This window comes from Ambystoma mexicanum, chromosome 3q (assembly GCF_040938575.1).
Source record: "Ambystoma mexicanum isolate Mex_15411 chromosome 3q, UKY_AmexF1_1, whole genome shotgun sequence".
Taxonomy (NCBI): Eukaryota; Metazoa; Chordata; class Amphibia; order Caudata; family Ambystomatidae; genus Ambystoma; species Ambystoma mexicanum.
The window spans coordinates 904,848,296-904,872,557 of record NC_090926.1 but is presented as its reverse complement, the minus strand read 5'-3'; the positions used below and the strand labels follow the sequence as shown (position 1 = coordinate 904,872,557).

Below are 24,262 nucleotides of genomic sequence, written 5' to 3'. Positions count from 1 at the left end.
CATGGCGCCACATCATCCACAGATGGAGGTGAGTGTCCTAAGAAAACACTGTAATGCAAAGTATGATGATAGACCACCAATGTGACCGTGCCATGAGGCAATGCATGGCCCATTACAGGCGTATGGACACATCCCTGCCTAGATGCCCTCCTCAGCACTGACACATCCACATGCATGCAGCATGCCAATGCCATACCTGACACACACCCCACAAACGACATTAATCACACTACACGCAGTCCACAACAGAAATGCATGTCACACAGCATACACCACCTCAAACATGTGTGACCCTGATGTATGCCTGCATGCTCCCCCCATATAGCAAGCAACCTGAATGTCAAAACTCCAATACCTAATCCCCTCTAATGTGTACAACCGCAATATCCCAATGTATGCATGATGCACGTAGAACCATCACTGATGCCGTCCCTCTCTCGGTCCCCCACAGACTCAGGTTCTGACAGCGAGGCCCGCGACTCAGCGGCGCAGGCAACAACTCCCAGGAAGGAGGCCAGGGGCAGGGAAGAAGGCAACAGGCCTTCGACATCAAAAGGCTCAGGCAAGCCACAACTGCCACAGAAGGGAAAGGCACCACAGGATGCTACGTCACAGGGGCGGCTAAGGGCCACAGCAACAGTCCCCACAACAGCTGTGTGCACTGCACAGGAGCCAGTGGCCGATAGGGCCCTTTCAGCTGCCAACAGCTCTGTCGGGGAGGCAGCAACCATGGCACCCCATAGCGACGAGGATGTACAGAGCCAAGGCCAGGTGTGTGTCCCTGTGGAGGACGAGTCAGACTTACCCAGTCAGACACACCCAGTCTCCCGCCATCACACCATTCAGCACCACCAATGACATCCCGCAGGAGCAGTCTGGAGGGGAGCCAGGGCAAGGAAGCTTGAGCCCCACAGAGGAGCAACATGATTTGGGACATGTGCCACATGCAGCATCCACCTCCACTGGTGTCCGGGTTGGGGTGCAGCAAAGGGCAAAGACGGAGCAGCGCCAGGAGGAGCTTTCAGGCCTAGTCAGACAATTTGTCTCGGATGGTGCCCTGGCAAGGCAGGAGGGCCGGGACAACACCGCGTCCTTGAGACAGGCCATTGAGGCCAGCACAACTCGTATCTGCGAGGAGCTGTCTGCTGTAAGGCAGGTCCTTTGCCGTATAGCGGAGGCCTTGGAGGCAGAACGTCCTGCCCCGAGACTGGAGCAAGCGGGGACGGCCTCCTCTTCCAGCTCCACTCAGACCAGCCCCCTTCGCAGGTCTGCGCACACCTTGCGGCGCTCAGACATGCCACCACCAGATGCAGGAAGTGGTCAAAAGTAGATGGGGCAGCCTGAATATGGCAATTGATGCAGAAACCTGCAGCATTTGATTGGATACCATGTGTGGGGGAGTTGTAGGGGGGAAAGGGGAGCGGGGAGAGGGTGTATTTGAGGTGGATGGTATTTGCACTTTTTAATATTGTACTGTTTAATACACCGGTTGTGTACCTGAAAAAATACTTGAGTGGACATTCCTTATTGTATATGTGTCATTTATTGGTCAACAGTGCATAGTGTACATGTACTCCCACACTCAGTGCCCTCAGTCCCACTTTCATGGGACCCTCTACACCCATGTGTCTTAGAAATATTGGTCAAGCACAGACTGCCGCACAGCACGTCCCTCCTGTGCATCCTCACTGCGATGATGTGCGCCCAAATCTTCATCCTCTTCAGCATCACCTGGTGGTTGCAGTTCAATATCAGGAGGCAGGGGCACGTTCCACCGGATACACATGTTGTGCAGCATGACACATGCCATGATGATCTTGGCCACCTTCTCATGCCTGTAGAGGAGTGCCCCACCCGTGCGGCTGAGGCAGCAAAAACGTGCCTTCAACAGGCCAAAGGTCTGCTCGATGACCACAGGGGTACGGGTATGGGAACGATTGCAGTCTTCTTTGTGCCTGTTCTGCGGGTTCCGGACAGGGGTGAGGAGCCACGGCTTCAAGGGATCGCAACTATCACCTGCATGGGTGCAAAATAAGGTATGTGTTAGTCATTTCATGATGGACAGCTGTACTTATGACACATGCCTGCAGATATTTGTTGGTCACATGCACATGTCCCTGGTTGTATGCACACATTTTACCTTGCCTCAATGTGTGCTGTGCCATGGTTTTATGGTGTGGATTGCGTCTTCAAGATGATACACGGTGTACACTGCCTTGATGTTGCTCATGCATTGTGGACGCATACCACAGTGCTTGTGTTATATATGTGATGTGTAGTGTTCTGAATGATTTTCTTACTGGAAGCGTTGGCAGCAGTCTCTGCATTATTTAGCATTCAGCGTTGATTATTCCCATGGTGACATGCTGCACTACTGTGGTGGTGGCCCTGTGATAAGCAGTGGATTCCCTTGGTGGTTTTGTTTTGTGCACTCTCATGGATGCTTGTCCTGTGTATTGATTTGCTGCAGACATTTACATTGTGTATACTCACAGCATGTTGCTGGATTGTGTTAAAGAGGGTGAGTTCTGATGATGGGTGGTGCATGTGTTGTGGGATGTGGGGTAGTTGAAGGTTTGGCATGTTGTGATTGATGTGCAGCTTCCTTCATTGCTATAGCAGTTTGGGATGCTTTGGGACACAGTGTTTTGGGATGTGGACATTGTGCTGTCACCACAACAATGACACCATGGTGGTGTGTGCATCTCTCCTCCCATTTCACTGCATTGTGTCTGTCATTAAACTTACCAAGCAGCCAGGCACGTCGTCCTGCATGTCGCTCCATGTAGCGTGGAGCTCCGCAGGACCATTGAGTCATGAGTTGATCCAGGAAATCGGGCACAACAATGTGTGATGATCTTGCTGTACATTGATTGAGTGATATAGCTTACGATTGTGGTACATCAACTCCGTTGCATGCGGGACCACCAATTCCACATCGTTGCAGTCAAGTACACCAATACAATTTGGCATTCCTGCCAGTGCATGGAAGCCAACTTTCGTGTCAAAGATCTCCTTGGCAGTCCGTGGTTGGGATAAGTAGTTCCTGGAGTGCTTCAGGCGGGCATCCAGCACTTGGTTCAGCATGCGAGAAAATAAGAGTTGTGATATGCCATGCATGTGCCCCACTGTACGCTGGTAGGTGCCTGTGGCCACGAAGTGGAGCACAGACACTACCTTCAGTAGAGGTGGGATGGCGGTGCGTATTTTAATCAGGCTGACAATGCAGTTGTGTATCATGTCCAAAATGGTGGTGATGGAGTCCTGGTCCAGACGGTACAGGTTGTGGATCGGCTCAGGGGTTAGATTGAATGGACTGGCTCTGATGCGAGGGATTGGGGGCTGCCTGCGTGGTACCACTGGCTGCACTGGTGGGGCTTGCTGGGCCTGTCTCACCCTCTTTCTCCTCCTGCGTCTCCTCGTGGTGCCTGTTGTTGTTGCTGGTTTAGCAATGAAAGCATGTCCTCCATGTCAAGACTTGAAGGTTGCGAGGAACAAGAATACTTCTGTCCCTAAGCAACCAACAGCAAGACAGTAAACACTTGCTGTTCGAGGATTAGGGCCACAGGTGGTAGAAGCAGGATACCCAGGTGGTCCGGATAACTACTGTAAGGGAAAAAGGGCAGGTAAGGACAAGAACAAACAGGACAATGCAAGGTAGAATATCAAGAGAAAGAAAGTCACCTACCAGGGACCAGTAGATGGAATGCAGGAAATGGTGGGGTAATACCTGTTCCCTCAGTGGGCTAGGAGCAGGGAAGCCAGGGGAGGAGAGGAATGAGGCAGAAATGCCACACTGGATGCACATGAGGATAAGACTCCTGGAGAATGGAATGAGGAGTACCAAGATGCCAAGTGAAAGAGTTCCGGTTTCGACTGAGCCAAAGGAGGTAACAATAACTTATCCAAAAGCAGTCTGAGGTCAAATAGCCAGGAAATCCACAAAGTCCATGCATGGTACCAAAGGAGGAACCAAAGAAGTCCTTAAGTCGTAATCCGAGGGTCGAAGACAAGGTAAAGCAACGTGAACGAGGAACCGAACTCCAAACGCTGTCAGCGAACAGCTGAGAAGCGCCACCTGCCGTCTTGGTGTTTGTTTTATGCTGCGAGGCAGATCACGTGAGTTCTTAGGACGCATTCCGCGTCACATGAACATTTTTGGTTGCAAGGAGCCACAGTATTGTTGATTCCTGTGGCCAATAGAGACGCTGTTTCCAAAAGGGGCATGGCGGTTGCCACGGCGACGCACACCGCTTTCCCTCAGTGAACAGCTGACCGATCCCGAAGCCGTTAAAGGCAGCAGGTGCCGTTTTCTGGGACGTGGTGATGATCCAGGTGCCATGCACAGCTGGAGTCTGCAAGTGCTGTACACCAGAAGCGGCTCCACTCCTCAGCACATGCATACGCCAGGGGAGTCGCCATCTGTGGTAGAGACAGTGGCTCTTCTCATAATGTACTCTCCGATGGCTTCCCCAAGCCCTCCCAACAGCGGGAATCCTAGCCCTGTATTTGGAAGTGGGACGTGAATGTGTACAGGCACTAATACGTAGTCTAGGGTGAGGCCGGGAAAGGGCCACGAGCATGTAGGCATGACACTCAAGACCCAGTATTGCTACTACAAGTGGAATCATTTTGGTGTGGTAAGGGGTGTGGTGGTGTGTGGGTGTGATCCTTTTGTGCTGGGCCAGACTCCACCACCACCACCTGTGCTGATTGTGTGCACCTGTGGCAGTTGGGAACACTGCCCATTGCTGTTTGCGGGTGGTTTGCGATGATGGTATTGCCGGCATCCCGGTCTCCCTCATTACTGCCTTCATGATGCATGTCCGCTTGAATTGTGATGTCCTCCTGTTAGCGCCATCCCTATTGCCGGGCCCAAGGGCTGCGGGCCCGCACGCATGCCGGTACGGGGCAACACACTATCAGTGGTGGCGCTAATACTGGGTTGTCGAGTCGGAATAGCTCGGATCGGTATGCGGTGCCGGTAATCACTTACTGGCATCGTTTTGCCATTACCTCCAACCGCATAATGACCCCCTTTGTGGTTTACGTGACCCGGTTTATAAGACAGAACACCACTAATGATGAAGGGATTGTCTCCTTTACTTTCCATCTCTTTGGATTCTTATTCAATGACTGGGAGAGGGTGTTGATTTTTTCTTACTTTTCCCACCCTTTCTCTCTCCCGCTCTCTACACCTTAGTTCAAACGAACAAGGCAAGAGAGTTCTACTAATCAGTGTGTTTGACGCAATTCTTGGGATACTTTTTTAACTCATTGGCACAGTGCCCCGAGTTAGAATGAAATTTAACAGTTTCCTCCTCATCCAGTTCGACCAGTAAATTGTCCAACTAGCCCAATGTGGATTTGTTGTAAATGTCTAGTGACCTTCTGCTTCTGACTCATTTATAGAGTCATGTTTTTGCAGACTGAACTCACTGAGACAATTTTATATGAGTTCAGTAATGTTTGCTTCTATTGTACATACAGGTGTACATCCAAGGTAGATGAAATCAGTGTACAGCAACAATCAAGTATTGCTTTCTCTTGAAGACTCCAGGCCATTCAACCCCTGATGAATTTTCGTAAAACAGATTGATAATGGATATGGAAAGAAACATGTTGGGTCTTCTTATTAAGAACAATGATGAATAATTTGCATTGGGAAGTGATTAGGATTTCCAGTTACCCATAGCATTGTATTTAAAAGTGTTTTTGCCTTTGGATAATTATGTTAAGTTTGTGTTAATTATTTTACCGGTGTTCACGTACATATTTTTTTTTTTAGCTGTGGTTGCTCTTGACTGTATTATTGAACTTGTTGAGAGTGTAGTACAGAGAAGATGTATGAGTGTAGTATGGATGGAGTCTGTTTTGAGGTGATTGTTTTCTTTTTTGTTTTGATGTACACTTTTAATTTTAAAGTGAATTAATTGGTTCAGTCACATATGTTATTTTTCATTTCTGTATTTTTATATATGACATGTGTTAGGGGTGATTTTATAATCCATGATTGGATTTTTTATGATTAAATACATTTACTACAGTAATACGTTATTGGATGTGAATTAAATTCCTTCAGCTCCTAGCCCATTAGCTTTTGGATATGTTATGCTAATGTGAAAAATGTATTATACAGTTGTTTGCTACCTTGCTTTTTACCTAATAGAATCACAAAACTTCTGGTCCTCTAGTTTCCCTTTATATATTGGTGCTTTCCAGGTACGACCGGGGTTTAAATATACCTGGTGTCCCTGTTCTTTTGATTTTTATAGCCAAACACCTAAGCAAGATTGCTGGACTCAAAAACAGCCAAGAGGTGCTGTGTCTGCCCTCTGAAAAAAGCAACACTGTCCAACCACATGTACCCTTCCCTTGTGCCGTGAAAAGCCACAATCAGGGAAAAATAAACCCTCCAGGATTGTAGACTCTTGCTACATAACATCCAGGGCAAATATTCACGAATCACTTGTCTCCCCCCCCCCCACAGTTTAGCTTTCAAATTTTAACAATGCTCTGCTTTAGAAAATATGTCCAGAAAAGTACACAAATCATTTTAAGGTACACACACACAGCCAGGTGTCCTGATCAGGTCACAAAAGAAGAAATGAAACCTAAGAATATGTGGGGTCTAGATATGGAGTACCTCACATGTAATGCATTGTCATATGTTTAACACTGAACACATTTTCTTAAATAAAAAGAGCATTGTTTGTTTCTCTGAGCTCACCCAGACTTATTTTAAAGGGGCTAAAAAGCCATTCGGGATCATGTAAAAAAGAAATGTGTGATGGATACAGAGTTATGAGAAAAATTATGATTCTGACCTTCCCATAATTCAAAGGGAATAGAAAGTTGCTGTGATGATAGGTTATGGAAGTAAGGTTAGAATTAGGAAGGGGCAGATGTGCGACTATGTCGGCTCAGGAGTAAACCGATAAAAAAGGTAGCTCCGCCCAGGAAGGGCGCGCCAAAATAAAATTCTTATTTTCCAACTGGCCAAAAAATATAGAATTACAATATATATATAAGCCGGCAAATTTTCGGGAGAATTAAGGTAGCTGACACATTAGTAGATTTTCAGAACCTAAAAGGGTAAAACTACCTGTCATTTTGAAATGATGTATTTTTCCTCCTCCCTCAGCTTCCATAACCCATACCTCCCAAATTCCTATAAGCAGCCAGTGGGCGTCTCTTGGTGGCAGGCGAAGAGAGAAAACTGGCCAATCCGTAGCGTAGGAAATATGATAATTATGGAGTGTCACCAGTCCTATAGGAGCTCAGTTTTCTATCTGAGAGGGACTGACTTGCTGATCTTTCTTTGACTTTTGGGACCTTTAATTTGGAATTTTGATTTTTACCTTGACTTACCCCCTCCATTGCTGGAGGTAGCCCACTTCTTTCTGGACTCTTGCAAATAACTAGCAGAGGGACAGGAAGAGCTACCAAGGCCTTAAACATTGCAGGGGAGACAGAGACTTGGAAATCTAGAAGCTAGTTGGGCCTGCCATTTGAGGAACCAGGGGAAGTCTGGGTGCTGGGGACTACCCTTGACCGAAGCCTTTGACCAGATCTGTACAGTCCTCAGAGGATCCCTGCGGTTTCCCTGGGTGCCACATAACTAAGGTCTCCCATGTACGTAGATTAAGCTGAAATGCCAACAAAAGTGTGTGGGGGGGGAGAATCTGCCAGCCTTAATCTGCAGCTCGCAAAGCGGTAAGGGGATGGTACTTGGGACTCCCCTTGGCACATTGTATTAAATCCAATTCAAATTAATTCCATTATAGAAAATCACCCCATCCATTTAAACTCAATTGTGTTGGGAACTGCCTGGCTTAATCCTTTTTATTAAATTGTCGGGTGGGGGAAGCTGTGTAGATCCTTAGCGCAATGAATTGAAGTCAATGAATTCCCATATACAACATCACAGGATGAGTGTTGTTAGAATCTGAAACTAACAAAGTTAGTGCCCAGTGTGGTAGAGCCGGTATAGACAAAGTACTTGGATGACTACCTTTCTGAAAACCCGGTCTTATGTACCAAAGAGGGGTGTCCATTATAATACCAAAATAAGTAACCCCAAAACACTGTTATTCAAGTGAATGTAGAGGGTGCAAAAATAAATATCCCATTTATTTACTTGCATCCCAAAACGATTTCCCCAAAGCCCTGAATTGCATGCAAGTAAAAAGCACAATACGATTTTCCCATTGAGTTCCTTTCTTGACTTTCAAATAAAAACCTCAAATGATTTTGCTACTGTATTCTGACCCCTTGTACCTTGCCTTCAGACCAGAGGAGCCATATCTAATTGATGCCTGAAGCGTGGGGGTTGCTGGGAGAAAGGAGCATTGTTCCAAACAGAACAATCACTGTGTGCTTTGTATGTTTCCTATTGGTTCATTTGCAAGAAATCTGATGAACATTGTGACTGCCAACTTCAAAGGCTTACCTGCGTCATATCGCAACTGAAGGTCCGTTAAACCTATGTTAGTGAATTGATGCAAGAAATTTGAATTTGTGATATTGGGTAGTGCCACAGCATGGGTAGCGGATGTTTGGTCGTTATAAAATGTTGTCAAACCTTAAATAAATATATATTCTTAATATACACCAGCCTGGTTCCTAGCTCATTGGTGGTAAATAGGGTATTTGTCGGGGTGGTGCGAAATAAGTGGGAGGCGTCACTTAAGTTGAATCTGTATAAGCGTTTTTTTTGCGCGTCACCTTGCTTGGGGGGGTTTGTGGAGGGGAACTAACTCAGTTGAGGGTGACCACCCAATTAATCGTGACACTTCTCCCTTTATTTGTAGTTGTAGCGGCGCACGCACTTCAGGCAGACTTTGGATGGAAGCAGCCGATCAACAGCAACTATTCAGTGGGGAGGAGCTGAAAGAGAGATGAACCATTTCTCTTTCAAAGCCTCCCCCACCAAATAGATGTACAAGCATCACACCTACAGCTTGGAGCGTCATGCGTTCTCAATTGCTGAATGTTGGCTAGGGCTAGTGAGGGGCTTATGTGAGCCCCCGCAGAGCCCCGGTTTACCCGCACTTTTTCGAGACTGCTGGGGCTTTGCCACAGCTAGCCACAGCCCACATAAAGCCCTAGGTTTCCCTTTGATTGCTCAATTAGAGTTCTATACAGTGTAAACATCCAAGAAGACCGTTGGGACACATGCACTTTGGAAGTTACCTGAAGGATAGGAGACACAAACAACTTCTGAATACAAGTATATCACACCTCATGCCAGGTGTGAGAAAGTCACACAGTACTGTTTTTTCTTGAAATTCAGGGACTTTTACTTTTCCTAAATGGGAAAGCAAAAATGACAGGTATAGTCCACAGAAATCTTGTCTCTGCAGGACTTGCACCTTCATACGTAATCACGCATGTCATATGGGGCTGAGGGTATGTGACCATTAATTACGCAATAAACCGCAATTGGAGGAGGCTTTACTAGGTCAGGGTTAGCCCGGCTATTACCAGACACAGTAAAGCCCACAGTCCAAAGAAGAGTTTACTGTTACTAGCCTCCCAGCATGTTTTTCCAGGGTGCTAATAGTTTTTCTTTTGTTGAGAAATGGAGCTGTTGCAGTTTTTCAACTTAAAAAAAACTACAAACCAACATGGCTGCCATGGACAAGGGAGAAAGGAGAAAGTAACCACACATAGTCCCATCTCCCTTTCCATGGCTGCCCTTGTCACAGTGTGGGAAGTGCCTAGAACACAGTGTGTTCCTGACACCTCCGAGGGACCGGCAGCTTCAGGTAAGTGGGGTGACGGGAGGCACAGCCTGCGTTCCAAGCTTCTTGATTGGCTGGAAGGCTGCCTGGCCCCCCTAATTGGTTGGAGGGCCAACTGCCCCCACCCCCAACCCTGAAGCCCAAGGTGCCAATATTGCAAGATCACTATACTTATACATATTTATGCGTTCATTTCCTCTCGTTTCCTGCTATTCTTGACACTTATCTTTTAACCCCTGCTCACACCATGGTCTGGCTGCCACATTTTCGCCGTTGTGCTCGGTATAAAAGACATTAAATGATTTAGGGTTGGTGATCTTTTGCCATTTGTGACATTTCTGATTAACAGATCAAAGTGGAAATGGAACTGTAGGGTCAGAGCCCGATTTAACCATGGAGTGACCCCTAGAGACACCATCTACAGCATGTACTTATTTATTTGTTTGTACTGCGCCGAAATCCCGCAGGCATCAGGGCACAATAAAAAGACACTGGATCGAGAGACGTACATGGGGACGAGACACCTGGCCTAGCCGAGAAAGAAAAGCTACCTGCCCAGAACGTGGGTCATTGTTGGGATTTACTTAGAGGTGTGTTTTCAATTTTTTCTTTTCTGAATATGGAAAATGTAGACTCTAGCCTCAGATTTAATGGTAGCTTGTTACATTTGGATGCCGCAGATGTGGGAAACGATTTGCCCAGGCCATTGGATCTCTTTTATTTTATGGGGCCATGACAATTTGGCCCAATGTTCCTTTTCTCAATGCGCATCCTGGTACGTAACCGGTGATCTTTGATTTAAGGTAAGCAGGAGCTTTCCTGTGGAGAAATTTATGGACCAGTGTCATCGCTTTGAACTGTACCCATCTTCCACCTTCAACCAGTGCAGATCCCTGCTAGCGTTGCTGATGTATTCTGTCTTTGATTTTTGTTTGACAATTCTGACAGCATTGTTCTGAATTTGCTGATATTTTGCAAAGCAGTGTTTGTTAGCACCTAGCATAAGTGTATTCCCGTAGTCCAGTCGTGTGTCACGCACTCCACACACTCACCCCTCAGTGTTCCTAGTGTTCCTAGTGTTCCCCCTGCCCGTCCTCGCACCTCCATTCCATCCCGTCTTCTTGCCCAGTTCCGGGACTCACTTGTGCTTTCCCCAAGTCCCCGTGCGCCACTGCGCATGGTTCGACATGCTGCTTACTCGCGGAGACGCACGTTCCATTGGCTTGTCCCTTGGCAACTGCGAGACCAGCTTCTTCCGCGTGACATGAGCAGCATCTCCCCCTCACGTGTTTCTAAGTTACGCTCACGTGATTTGGTTGTGACTCATGTGACCGGAAGGTAATAGGCAGCGCCGGTATTTAAACAGCCGCATCACAACACTTCGGTGCTTCACAGCTGTTTATTTGGACACCTGTTCGGCGCTACAGTTATTCCTACGGACTACTTGGACACTGACCTCGGATTACTCTACGGACTGCTATCGGATTTCCCCTGGCTTCTGGCTCTTGCTTCATTGGATTCCTTGTTACGATTCACGGACTGCCTTCTGAACATTCTACTTTCTTAACCCTTTGGTACTACGTCCCGCTCAGCTTCCTTGTCTGGATTCTGGCAGCAGGTGGGCCCGGCACACGCAGCTCAGTGTCATCTATTGCCCTGGAAAAGGAAACAGACTTGTGGGTCCCGGAACCTCCTCTATAGGTGCAGCAGATACTCCACGGCCACTTATTGGTAAGACCGTTCCACTTCCTTGTTGTCTGGTTTGTTATTGCTGTCTTAGGCTTGCTACTTAACCGGTGCTTTATTTACAGTGGTTCGGGGTGCCCAGAGGCCCACGGTTCCAGAAGATCATCTCCCACCTGTGGCCTCAAAGGTTGTACAGATAGTGATTTAGATTCTCTCTGTGCGGCACTTGTTGACAGAGGACTCTTCTGACTACACAACAGTCAAGACACAACATCGTGAAAGTATGATTTCTCTAGCTATGATAGCGCAGTTCTCTTTGCTCAGTTCGGGTTTGATAGCTCTTAGGAGCCTGAGGTAGTATGAGCATATAGGGCCTGGGCTTCAGCACTCAGAGGCTTCCAATATCATTCTCAGTGTTTTTAACCTTACCCAGGACTCGTATTGGGGGGTTAAGTTTAGCCCGAGCTTGGTGAGACCCAAAGACCATAAGCTTGTTTATATTGCTGTTAAGGCACATCTAATTGTGATCCATCCAGGATTCGATGGTATTATACAGAGCCTTAACTGTGTCACTGTCTTTCATATAGTCACCAAATAAATCCACTACCAACTGGGTATCGTCAGAGTAGTTAGAAAAGTAGGGATTGATGTTATCAAGAACTTCACAGAGAAACCGTAGGTATAAATTAAAGAGTAGTGGCGATAGACTAGCTCCGTGTGGCACGCCGCAAAAGAGGTCTGTTTCGTAGGAAAATGTATCTCCCCAGTGCATCTTGGTTTTCCTATCAGCTAAGAATGAGGTTAGCCAGCTGATTGCCTCCTTTGAGCAATTAGCAACCTTTTCCAAAGCCTGTTGGATCAGTTTATGATCAAGGAGATCAAATGCTGTGCTTATGTCAAGGAGAATGACCAAGAGGACCAACTAAGTCAAGGAGAATGACCAAGAGGACCAACAATGTCAATCCTGACCCTATCAAAAGGAACTCCCACCACTGGGAGAGGCACTAGGGTTGCCACATTCTTGGTTCCACTCTTGCCAGAGGTTTGGCAAGTGTGGCAGCTCCTGCAGAATTTGTCTACTTCTGAACCCATCTTAGGCCAGTAGAAGTAAAGAGAGCCTTTCCTTGGTCTTCTTAAAACTCAAGTGACCAGCCAAAGGTATCTTGTGGGCTAACTGCAGAAACTGGAGTTGGTTCACTAGAGGTTATACAAGTATTTTGCAGTCTCCAGGGGTTGACTCAGTTGGTTCACTGTAGAAGAGGCCATCTTCCCAGTGCAACCTATACTTTCCAGGCTCAGTCCCATTGAGCTGAGAAGCTGCCTTTAGGCGAAGAACTTCGAGAGTAGGACACTCTCTTTGTCCTCTGCTGAAATCTGCCCTGTTGGGTCCACCTTCTGCCAGTAAAGACTGCAGCTCAGGACGGTCAACTAGGTCAAGATCTTCAACCAGAGAAAGATCTTCTTCTAGATCTGATTCCTCAGTATCTAGTTGAACCATGCAGGGTTGCTCCTCACACTCAGCCTCTGCTGGTGGAGCAGTCACTGATGTTACTTTGGACAGTCTTGGAGATGTCCTTCTGGGCACAGGAGTGCTTGCTGGTTTCTTGCAGGCAGACTTGGGTTTCCCTTTTGTCTCTTTCTGTCCTGCAATAGCAGTAAGTCCGTCCTGTGGACTTGGGGTGATAGTTTCCTCTATCATATCCCCAGGAGAGCCTCTCAAGGTTCTCTCCCTTGCAGACCTTGTGAGCTCCTGCTTCCTTCTGCTGGGGGGCCTGGGGGTACTAGACACAACTCCAAGAGTTTTAAGATCATTACGCAGCAGGACCCTCCCAGGTACGTTATACAGGTATTCTGACAGTCATGTCATTACACTGGATGAGAGCTGTTAACTGGGGAACCATTTGCACAGGGCCTCCAGCTAACTTGGTTAGGTTTTTGGGTGCCTTAGCAACATCCTCCACCTTGAAAAAACATTCATCAACCACAGTTATGCTGGCTCCAGTGTCTCTGATGGCAGGAGTTTCCTGACCATTCACAAGAACACTATCTTTGTAATACTCTTTAGTATTATCTGGTAATGAGTTATAGACATCTAAGTTCTGTTGTTCCCAAAGACCCAAGGACACTAAAGAAACGCTAGCTGAGACTCGCATGGGCTCATCAGCTAGTAACTGGAAGTTTCCACTTACAATAAGTACTTCATCCACCTGGGAGAAGGCTAAGGAGACAGCGTGGACCCCTGAAGGTTTAACCTTACATCTGGGATCTCCTTTCACATGGTCAGTTGACCCACAAACAAAGCATTTACCAAATGCTCTATTGAATAAGGGTTTGTTCTGACCTCCATCTGGTTTGGGACCAGATGGTACACTAGCCTGATTCGGTATCCCTTGTGGCTTACCCTGGTTATGTTTGGGGCCCTCTTTTGGATTGGAATTATTGGAATTCTCCTTGTTGTCTTTCTTTGGCTGCTTTCCCTCATCATCCTTCTAAGTTGCCCCAGAATCCTTGTGAGTAGCCCTGTTGGCAACCCACAAGTCAGCAGCCTTAGCTAACCTCTTAGGATCTATCTCCTTGGAATCAGCCAAATGTTGTCTAAGCTCAGGGGAGCAGACATAAAAAATAGACTCCAAGATTACAAGATTCCTCAAATCTTCATAAGAGTTTACTTTGTAACCCTTAACCCAACCATCTAAGTTTTTCAAACATTCACACACCCAGGTAGCCCAAGGGGTAGCATCATGCTTTTTGAGGGTTCTAAACCTCTTAAGGTACCGGGAAGCGGTCTTCCCAAATCTAGCTATTAATGCTAGCTTCACACACTCATAATGCTGTTTATCCTCCTCCCCCCCAACTCCATTACAGCATAATTTTCAACAGGGGGAAGCCTAGAGAAAAGCCAAGGAATCAACTGATTTCCTGAGATACCTCAAATCCCATGATTGTACTAAAACATTGCTAACCAATCCAAAACATCAAGTTTAGTCTCATATATACCAATCATTTCCTTTGGCTTTCGGGGTCTCTTAGGGCTGGAAGACCTAGAAGACTCTGGGAGAGAAGCATTTTCTAAAGACAATTTCTTCATTTCTAGTTCATGGTTCAAGTCCATTTCTCTGAGCCTTAACTCTTGATGTTTCATGGCGGTTTTTGCATCAATACGTTTCACTTCTAACTCAAGTCTTATTTTCTCTAGTGCAATAAACTCAGGAGTAAGTATAAGACCTGTGGGGGTCCCTGTGGACAGAAGTTGCGGTTGCTGAGCAGGCAAGGGGTTGGTAGGAACTCCTAACAAAGGGTTATCTACTTCTTCAACACTCTCAGAATCAGAAACATCAGTATCCACATTTGCTGGAGGGGTAGGCCCTTCTGACCCACTCTCCAGACTTTGTTTTCCCAATAACTTAGCAACTAGTTCAGATGTTTGTTCCTTTACCAGAGAGGCTCCTCTTCCTACACATGGGTCTCAAAACCTCAGCAGTGTAGTTTAAGAGACCCTCTTCAGTGTAGCTTTCCATATTTGACATGATTTCTTAGTTAATAGAATTAGTGGTGTTTAGCCTTGTGGTTAGTTGACCCAAAGCAATAGCAGCACTCTGAGTGTAATCACTATACTTCCAAATCCTCACCGCTGTACACCAGTGTTAGGCAGAATCCTGGGCAGTGCCCGTAGGGACCACTACACTCAATTAAGACTACAAGTGGTAATACAAGTTCACCTTTGGTACAAGCCTGTACTACACTGTTAAAGTGGTAGCAGTAGCGGAGCAGCCAGACTTATCTCAAGAGTAAATGAGCAGTAGTAGAGATTACACAAAGGACCACAATTACTGTGACTCAAGCAACACTGACTCAAGGTTTCAGGTAAAAAATATAAGTACATTTATTTTTAAACCATCTATTATAAAACACAACACTTCTATAAAATCGAAACCACACGTAAAATACACTATACAACAAATTCCACTTGTTCCAGTAAATTCATGGTAAGTACATTAGGATTTGACAGACCGGTGTTGCGATACTAACGCGTACCCGCGGATAGAAATGCTCACAAAGTTAAAACACATTTTCTACTTAAGAAATTCAAACAAGGGAAAAGTGAATAAAAATCATAGGCAATACTTTTTCAAGGCCAGGAGACTCGAGAACGTATTCAAAGATACAGATTAAAGTTAATAGGTCAGCACCAGTGTCAATGGAGCAGATGCTCAGTTGCCGACGATCACACGTTGAACAGTTCGAGATTCGAGATGCCAAGAGTTCGTAAAGATTGTCAAACGGAAGGAAAAGTTATAGGAGGGAGGGAAGAAAGAACAAATCTTCGTGGAGGAAAAGGGTTCACCCCGATTCCGGCTGGTCAGACGGAGAGAATGGCCAAGTGTGCACAGTACCTTATTCCGTTGGAGAAAAGCTGGAGCCACGGCAGTTGTTCCTAGTAGTTCCTGCAGACTCACAGTTAGTTCAGCTTCAGTCGTGGGGACAAGAAGGACGACTCTGGAGCGATCTGCACTACCCAGGGATGAGGCCAGCAGAAGCGAAAAAGACAACGATGAATAAAAGGTGCGCTCCTTTAAATCAGGAGAGGGCTCTTCTGATGGATATCCAGACCACTACAGCACAGCAGTGATTTCGACCCAGGAGAGGATTCTCTGTCTGAAGAAAAGACGAGCTGGTTGATCCCACCAGCCTCAAGGGAAGAAGACTCCGGACTGGATCTTCTCTTAGTCGTTGAAGGGGTAGATAGCTCAGGACTGCAGCAGGGCTTCACCGGGACTCGGGGTTGCAGCACCCGTCTTTTTCTCCGCTTCTCTTCGGTTCCTTGTAGTTCCAGAGGCGACTCTGCCTTCTAGCTCAAGAGTCCTGCCTTTTATGCCAAAATCCCCCATACACTCAGCCTGGCTGTCAATCACTCAGCAGGGGGGATGTCCAGCCCGGACAACCACCTCAGCCAATCAACACAAAGTGCGACTTGGGTCTCCAAGGAGACCCTGTGCAGGGGGTGACTACACCCCTCCCTCACATTCAGCCCACCTAGACAACCAGATGCCAAAGGAGGGCTTCTGGTCAGAAGCCCGCCAAAGTTCAGCGAACAAAGGAGGCAAACCTGGTTTGCCGCCCAAAGAAAGACCCAAGAAGGATGTTAACAAAAAGAAATGGTGATTAAACCCAACCAGAGCCGAAATATAAAGTATTTGGACTAGCAGGTTTAAAGTCGAGGCTACTAAAACAGCCTAAAACAATACCATGTTATATAATATAATCGCGGTAGGAAAATTAGGGTAGGTACCACTGCCACCAGCCAAGTCTTAATGTTAAAGGAACGGTTCGCCCAAAATTTTTTAGTGCCCAAAAAGATGGGCAATAATAAAACAAATATACTCGCACTTTTTTTTTTTAAGTTCCTATGTAAAATTTTGAGCAATTCAAGCTCAAAAATTGAAAAAGCAAGCACAAGAGGAGGAGGAGCCTGAGAAACTTAGAAAGAAAAACTGCAGCGTTTTCAAACACAATAACGTTGTATTTATGTTTGTGGTAGCTTCAAAAGCTACCGCAAACATAAATACAACGTTTTTAAAGCTGTGGCTCCTCCAGCCTGGAAAACTTAGAAAAAAAAACGCAGCTAGTGCTTATTTTTTAAAAAAAATAAAAAGCACTTACCGAGATTCAGTTGCAACTTTTGTGCCTGTAGTCTCCGGTCCGCATCCTCCGAGTCCCGGCACCAATGAAGGAAAAGCCACCCAGTGGTAGCTTTTGTTTACTACAGCTGGCTGGCTTTTCCTTCATTAATGCCGCAAAAGCCAGCACAGGCGGGCATCCATTTCACAAAATGGATGCGCCCATGTGCTTGCTTTTCCAATTTTTGAGCTTGAATTACTTAAAATTTTACATAGGAACTTAACAAAACAAAAGTGCATGTATATTTGTTTTATTATTGCCCATCTTTTGGGGCAATAACATTTTTGGGCCGAACCATTCCTTTAAGGGAGCGAAACAATGCTCCAAGAGGTACAGATAAAAAGGGCTAAGAATCAACCCTTTCCAATACTCCATGTAAAATGGAGTGTACTGGATCTGTGGTTAAATGCCTATGTAAAGTTAATGGCAACTTTACCCTTTTCTGGGGGACAGTAGTCAGCCCCAGAAATGGAGTTGGTGGGAAGTCTAAAAGACAACCCTGTGTCACTGCACTGAAGGTGCTCTGTAACACACAAAAGAGGGGGGCTGGTGTACTCCAGAGTCCACAATCACAAAACAGATTAAATACACATGGCAAAATACAGGTAAGAGTGGGGGGGAAAGCTCACACTCTTACCCAGTGGAAAAAATAAACTCCAAAAATCCAGCAAAGCTGCTGAGGGACTCACTAAGTAAGGGAAATTAGCCATAGAAGGAGAATTAGCCCTAGAACAGCTGGGTCCTCTCCAGCGCAATATCAAGGTCCCTTCGCTAGATCAATGATACACTCTTCAGACCTACTAGAGACCACCTCTTCTCATTACTTAGGAAGTCTCATGAAAGAGTAGTTTGTATAACTCATGTAATCTTCTTCACAGTATTTCCTAAAACAATGAATTAGGTTTTATACAAAGAAAAGGAGAAGTGTCCCAATACCATACTGTGGTATAGTCAGTGTCTCGCCTTACAGATCTCAGAGATTTAGGGGACTCAAGGTAAGAGGGTTTGGAAGTTCAACCTTGGAATGGGAGTCACCATCCCCATGAGGGAAGTACCTCTGTGTCGTCCTCCCTCTTTATACCACACAAGGGGAAATATTGGGTAGTGGCCTCCCATCCCTAGCCTCACAGAGAAGGGATCCCTATTGGCAGAAGTGACATGATCCCACGATTCGTCACAACACCCAGTTATTTACCAGGAGCAGAAAGTGAGGGCACACGCACATACACACACACACATCCATCGGAATGGCCCGTTACTGGCTGCGGTATCCTATGACAGGGTGTTAGCATATTGTGGTGGAACAAGAAAGGCACAAATACTATGTCATGATATCAATGCAAGCATTGAGTGCTGTTCCAGAGAACCCTTAACTTTTCCTCGCCTACGAAGCAAGACAATGCGGAGCAACATAGGTTCGATCCCGGCTCCGCGCTTAAAAACCTCTAGGTATTAAGCGCGTTATAAATAACCAATTACAAATCGCAAAGCTCTCCCACCTTACTCCATGTACAGACTGACCGTAATCTCCAACATCACCATCCTCCTCTTCCCAGGCTCCTCCGTCACCCAGAGGATACACTTGTACAACAGAGGCTCGCAACACCATCCTCGGATTTTCCAATCAGTTTGAAATATTGAAACTATTTACTTATTTTGAAAATGTTTAAAGGTGAAAAGTATAGTGTGGCCACTTAGTGCTACTCGTTTACCTTTTTTTCATGAAGGCGTTCCTGATGAAGCAGCTCCTGCTGAAACTTGCTTTCTTTTTCCTGTAACATAGCATTTACATTAGGCTGAGTATCTCGAGTACAAACGTCATGATTTACTACATCTCTGAACAGGCCACAAGAAGAAACACGATGGCAAGGAGAGGTACAGGCTTTCTGAAGGGAAGCGATTCTTTGACAAGAGTCGGACGATATGCGTAGCTGTGGACTTGAGCGCCTTTCATGTGTACACGGTGACATTTCATTGTAGGTTCTAAATTTAACAGAACGATTTGCATCAAGCGAGGGGTTCTAATGTTGTCCTTAAATACTCTGAAGCAGCATACATGCCTTAAGTGCTATGGAACTGAGCGTATGCGATGTAGTGCAATGGACCTGGCGAGCAATGAGCAGGACAAGGATGTGGTCTCTGTACAGGAGTGGGAAGTGTATGTTCAGAGCCGGAAGGGCTGGTCGTAGGAACTGAGAGTAGAGCCAACAAGCTCCATATCAGCGTGTTATCTGTGCTGTATCTTAAAACCGTGTCCATTACTCAACAGAAAAATTAGCACGTTCTATAAAGCACTGCTTGTTGCCTATATCTCACTTCTAAGCACTGCAGTAACCAGTGGTGTTAATATTATGTAACTCCGTTATTAAGGCGAAATCAACGACAATAGGAAACAGAATTGTAGAAGGTTTGTGGTGCGCATGCCGCAAGTTCGGGGAGGTCAAATGACTCCATGCCAACAAGGCACCACATTTCCATGTCTGGGCTAACATTAAGCAAACGAGTTCTCTCTGGGAGTTGCAGTCGATAAAGTTCAAACTGAAAAATCGGACCGAATGCCCTTGATTTCCAAAGCAAAGCACAGCAATGATAACGTTGGGTGACAGTGGCATTCAGTCATTTGCCCACATACGTTGCATTACGTATTGTTTGCATCATTGCGCACAAATAACACTGCTATTGCTCGGGTCCACATTCTGGAACATGTAATACATTGGGTGGTTTTGAAAGTTTCTTTTTGGAACGGAATTCACTTATTTACATGAGGTGGACGCATATAGATTAAATACATTTATACGTTTAACCCATTTGCACACCCAATACACACTTCAACCACTTCAAAGTTCAGACATCATTCGGAAACGTCAGACACGAAACATAGGTTATCCCTCCTCCCCCACCCGCTTCTGGCCACGCCCACAATGGATGCTCCTCTCTCCGACAATAGATCTGAAGTACTGTGCGATTTAGAGCCCTTCTGCGGGTGCCCATAAATCACTTTCCATAGAGCACTTTCCAGCAGACAAGGTGCGGCCTTACCCTGAGCTGGTGCTGCCTTTGAAGTTCCGAGTCCCGGAGCTGTTGCTTTAATTGGGAGACGCACTGTTCCAGTTCCTTAATCACTTCGGAGGCCTGTGGCAGGGGCAATAGAGAGGAAATCTGCATTGAGTGCTCACGCACCAAACTCACACCGTCACCTTTTGCTACACACAAGTATATTCCACAACAGCAGGTGTAAGATATGAACAACGTGAAAGAATCAAAATGTTTCTAAGTATTTCCGTGACTCTCTCTGAACGTCACTCATTTTAGGAAACCAGTGGGAACCACCGCAAGTCTGCCTGGGCATAACTCAGCCATTACACGTGAAAACGATGTGTTTTTCTTTTTAATAAAAATTAATTGCAACTTTAAGAATCTGTATGGTTTCCAAACCATTGCATGTTCCTTGCTTCCAGGAGGTTTATGGTATTTTAGATAAGAAACTGCCCCTTTCTTTGCTTGTGTTGGGAATAATCTGCGCTGTGGGTTTCTTTTACTAATCATTTAATTCTGCAACAAGTGATGAAGAAGTCTCTGGGAATTCGAAAGCTAATGCTTTGTTCCATCTCTCCATAGTATTTTCTGTTAGGTCAATAAAAAGTAGCAAAACATGGATCTGCTGTACAACTATACAAAGAGGTAAAACTCAAACCCAATCAGTAGCTAAGCATCAAGCATGGATACATCGATGTATTGATTTTCAAAGTTTCCTACAGATCTTGCCACTGTGAGATTTTTCCACAGTGAGACTTTACCACTGCGAGCCTTCTACCACACTGAGATGGTACCACTGTGTGACCCTACCACTGTGAGTTCATGCCATTGCGTGATTTTACCACCACCTGGTTTTACCACTGTGAGATCTTGCTACTTTGAGATTTTCTACTGAGAAATGTGGCCACTGTGATACTTAAGTGAGATTCTGCTACTGTGAGACCCCACTGAGAGTTCATGGCATTGTGTATTTTACCAAAACTTTAGGAACTGTTGGAAATGTACATGTTACCTTATTGTCTATATATGTAGTTCTTGGTCTTAATATTTTGTGATTTTAAGATAATGTATTTTTTTTTATTTTGTGATTTTGCTATGAAATTATTGTGAAGGTATTCACTATTATTTGTGTATGGTTTTGATTTAAAACCATATCAAAATAAAGATTGTACCATTGCAAGATTTTTCCGCTGTGAGATTTTGCCACAGATGTTTTACCATTGTGAGATTTGCCGATGTAATGCTTGCTGATAATATACTTATATGATACTCTCCCACTCTAATATACCACCAGTGATATAGCCTGTCACTTATAATCCGCCATGCCAAAACAACCGAAGAGAGGGTCCCAGGAATGCCACTCCTCACCCCCTGAACATGAAGGCCCGAAGAGTCAAGAACACCCAAAGTCACTCATTATTCGGACAACCCCCCCCCAAGTGCACAACTGAATGGCACATATGCAGAGAGGTATGCCCTCAGACAGCCATTCCAACCTTATCCAGTGCATATCCTCACGGATACAGGTGACTCAACAGTGATCATGGATCCAAACACCATAATAGACTGTATCAATCAAATGCCACGAAGCGATTGTGCTGACGTCATTAGTGACATTACAACATAGCTGCGTTAGCCATGAAGAACACTCGAAACCATGCACAGTTTACACAAACATTCATACACAAAGAACATGCTTACACAGTTCAGCGAATACGGGACAGATAGATATACATACTGTCAAAGCTTTTATTATTTTTCTCATTATCCAAATGCAGCAATGTTAAACTCAAGGCAACAAGAGATCCTGAGCAAGCTTGCAGATGCTTATAGTAATTAACCCTATGGAACTACAGGAGTATATATGGAGCCTGGTAGGACCACGTACGACAAACCTATAGGAAACACAGCGCAATGTCAGTATGTAGAAATCATATTATAAGTCTAATGAAAATCACAGAAGGCCTTAAGCTGTAGGACACCAGAAAAGGGAAACAGACTCTGTCTGCATGAAGCGGGAAGACTGAGCTCACAGTCAAGGTCAGAGATAATCAAGCGCATTCCAAGCTCCAAATGACAAGAGGCCATCTGCAGAAAAACAGAATACATCCTCATTATTGCAGACCCAAAGAGCTTGATTTTGTGGTCCCCAACCACGTGATGCAGCCAAACTAGACAATGGGTATTCATCTGTGGTGGGAAGATGAGCCATTCTCAGCAACCCAGATGAGAAGTGAAACAAATGTTGTAAAGTGGAGCACACTCTCATAGGCAAAGGTGGTGTTACTACCAGATACATTTGGGACACATAGTCACTTCACATCATGCACATGCACAGAGGGCTGAGAACCAAACTGGGTCTCAGGCCTAGAGAGACCAGTTCAACCAATTAGGAGACGGAGATCCAGGGATGGATAGCAGAGGACCAGGGCCAATCGCAAGTCTGCGGACCTGCAACAATGTAATTGATAGTTTCAATGGGAAGGGGTAGACTAGCCACCTGACATGGGCAGGCCAATCAACTAAGATCCCTATAGGGGATCCATAGGATATACTACTCTGAGCCCCCAACCAGAAAGAGAGATGGGTTTTTGGGGGAGGGCCCAGGCGATGATGCCAGTTGGTATAAAAAACTGTGAAGCGCAACTTGTGAAATTGAGAATTACTGGGGAATCGCGATTGTCCTGTATGGTCCCCGTCAGGTTTTGTAATAAATGACAGTTCTAACTTGCCCTTGGCTCAGCCCTCCATTTATTCTGGGGAAAGGGTTGTTTAGCCCCCTGGGAGCCAGACGGGTAAGCTCATAGTCATCCCCAGCCCTCTGGTATAGGGTTTTCTCACCAACAAGTTGGCAGCAGAGGTCAGTTAGGCTAGACAAGGCCGCCTCTCCCGCCACAGTACCTGGAGGGCTATGGGACACTTCACAGGTTTCGCAAAGACGTGGAAAGCGCACCCTGTGCAAAGGCCGTCCGCAGCCAGCTTGGAAATATCCTGCCCGTGGTCCCTGAGGAGTCCAGTAGACCAGAAAGGTGGCGTGGCAGCTTTGGGAGACTCGGCAGCCGATCACAGAGTGTAAGTATTGACCCAGTCACACAGCAACTAAGGGGAGAGGGAAAGTAATGGGGGTGCGAGGGTAGTATCAAGTATTGTTGAGTATCATCTAGTAGTGTCGAGTATTGTCAAGCTTAGTAGGGAAAGGAGCAGAGGTAAATGTAATTTCTGTGGTTAGGGTACATTCGGTCTTGAGGTAAAAGGTTCTGGTTGATAACCTAGACTACTGACGTAAGGGCACAGATGACAGATGTTGTGTCAATAGTGGATTTCCTGTGAGTTGGGCATTCTAGCTCGAGTCATAGATGATGGTATCCCCGTAAGCTTTAGCAAAGGGAGCTGACCGAGATTATGGACGGTGATTCGTCTGGTTAAGCCTCGCAGAGACGTTTTATCTACAAGGATATGCTGCAGGGACAGATCGAATACAAAGAATATTGGTATCCCCTGTTAGGAGGCAGGAAGACAGCTGTGGGTTCAAGTGGGGCTTTTTTAAATAAATATTTGTGTAAGTGAGACCTTAGCATTGTGCACTCTGTAAGTGATCTTTAGTACTTACTTGTTCAGAGAGTTGGTGATGTCTCCCATTAGGTTTGTGCATAGGACTTAGAAAGCACAATGTGTTGCCGACACAGTGTTTAGAAACTTGAGATTGACAGAGGAGGGTGTCCAGTTGCGGTGCGCAGAAGGCGCATGCGCAAGACTGGTGGATGTGCATGAGGAGGTGGAGAATTGTGGAAGGGTGGTGCATGGAGCACGTCTGACAGACTGTTTTGGGGACAGAGAGGTTCAAGGAAAGTTGAAAAGAATTGCCATTTTATTGTGTTTTTCCCAACAGCAGAGTGTCGAAAACCTCGACTTGAGGTCAAGTATGAATAAACATAATGTATGAAGGGAAGTGCGGGGTAACATGCCCCTACAGCGCTTGTGTAAGACCCTTCTGCCCTGTAAGGACAAGATTTATAAATATAACATGGAATGGACGAAAAGCACTGAGGGTAAATTGACTAAGCCATGGCCACAATGCAGATGTTTCTCCAAAGATGTGCAGCAACCACTATTGA

The 24,262-nt window shown here is 45.7% G+C and overlaps 1 protein-coding gene across 2 annotated transcripts in view; it reads right to left on the bottom strand.

The window, feature by feature from the left end:
• Positions 1 to 24,262, bottom strand: part of CEP112 (centrosomal protein 112) — a 3,147,769-nt gene that overhangs the window by 2,184,460 nt on the left and 939,047 nt on the right. For both annotated transcript variants that reach the window (XR_011305153.1, XM_069655053.1), the window contains exons 15-16: positions 20,151 to 20,243; positions 18,824 to 18,883 (exon numbers count right to left, since the gene is read on the bottom strand). Coding sequence is in view for 1 of the 2 variants with exons in the window: in XM_069655053.1 (XP_069511154.1) it covers positions 18,824 to 18,883; positions 20,151 to 20,243 (153 nt within the window). In the remaining variant the exon portion in view is untranslated. The remainder of the gene's footprint in view (positions 1 to 18,823; positions 18,884 to 20,150; positions 20,244 to 24,262) is intronic.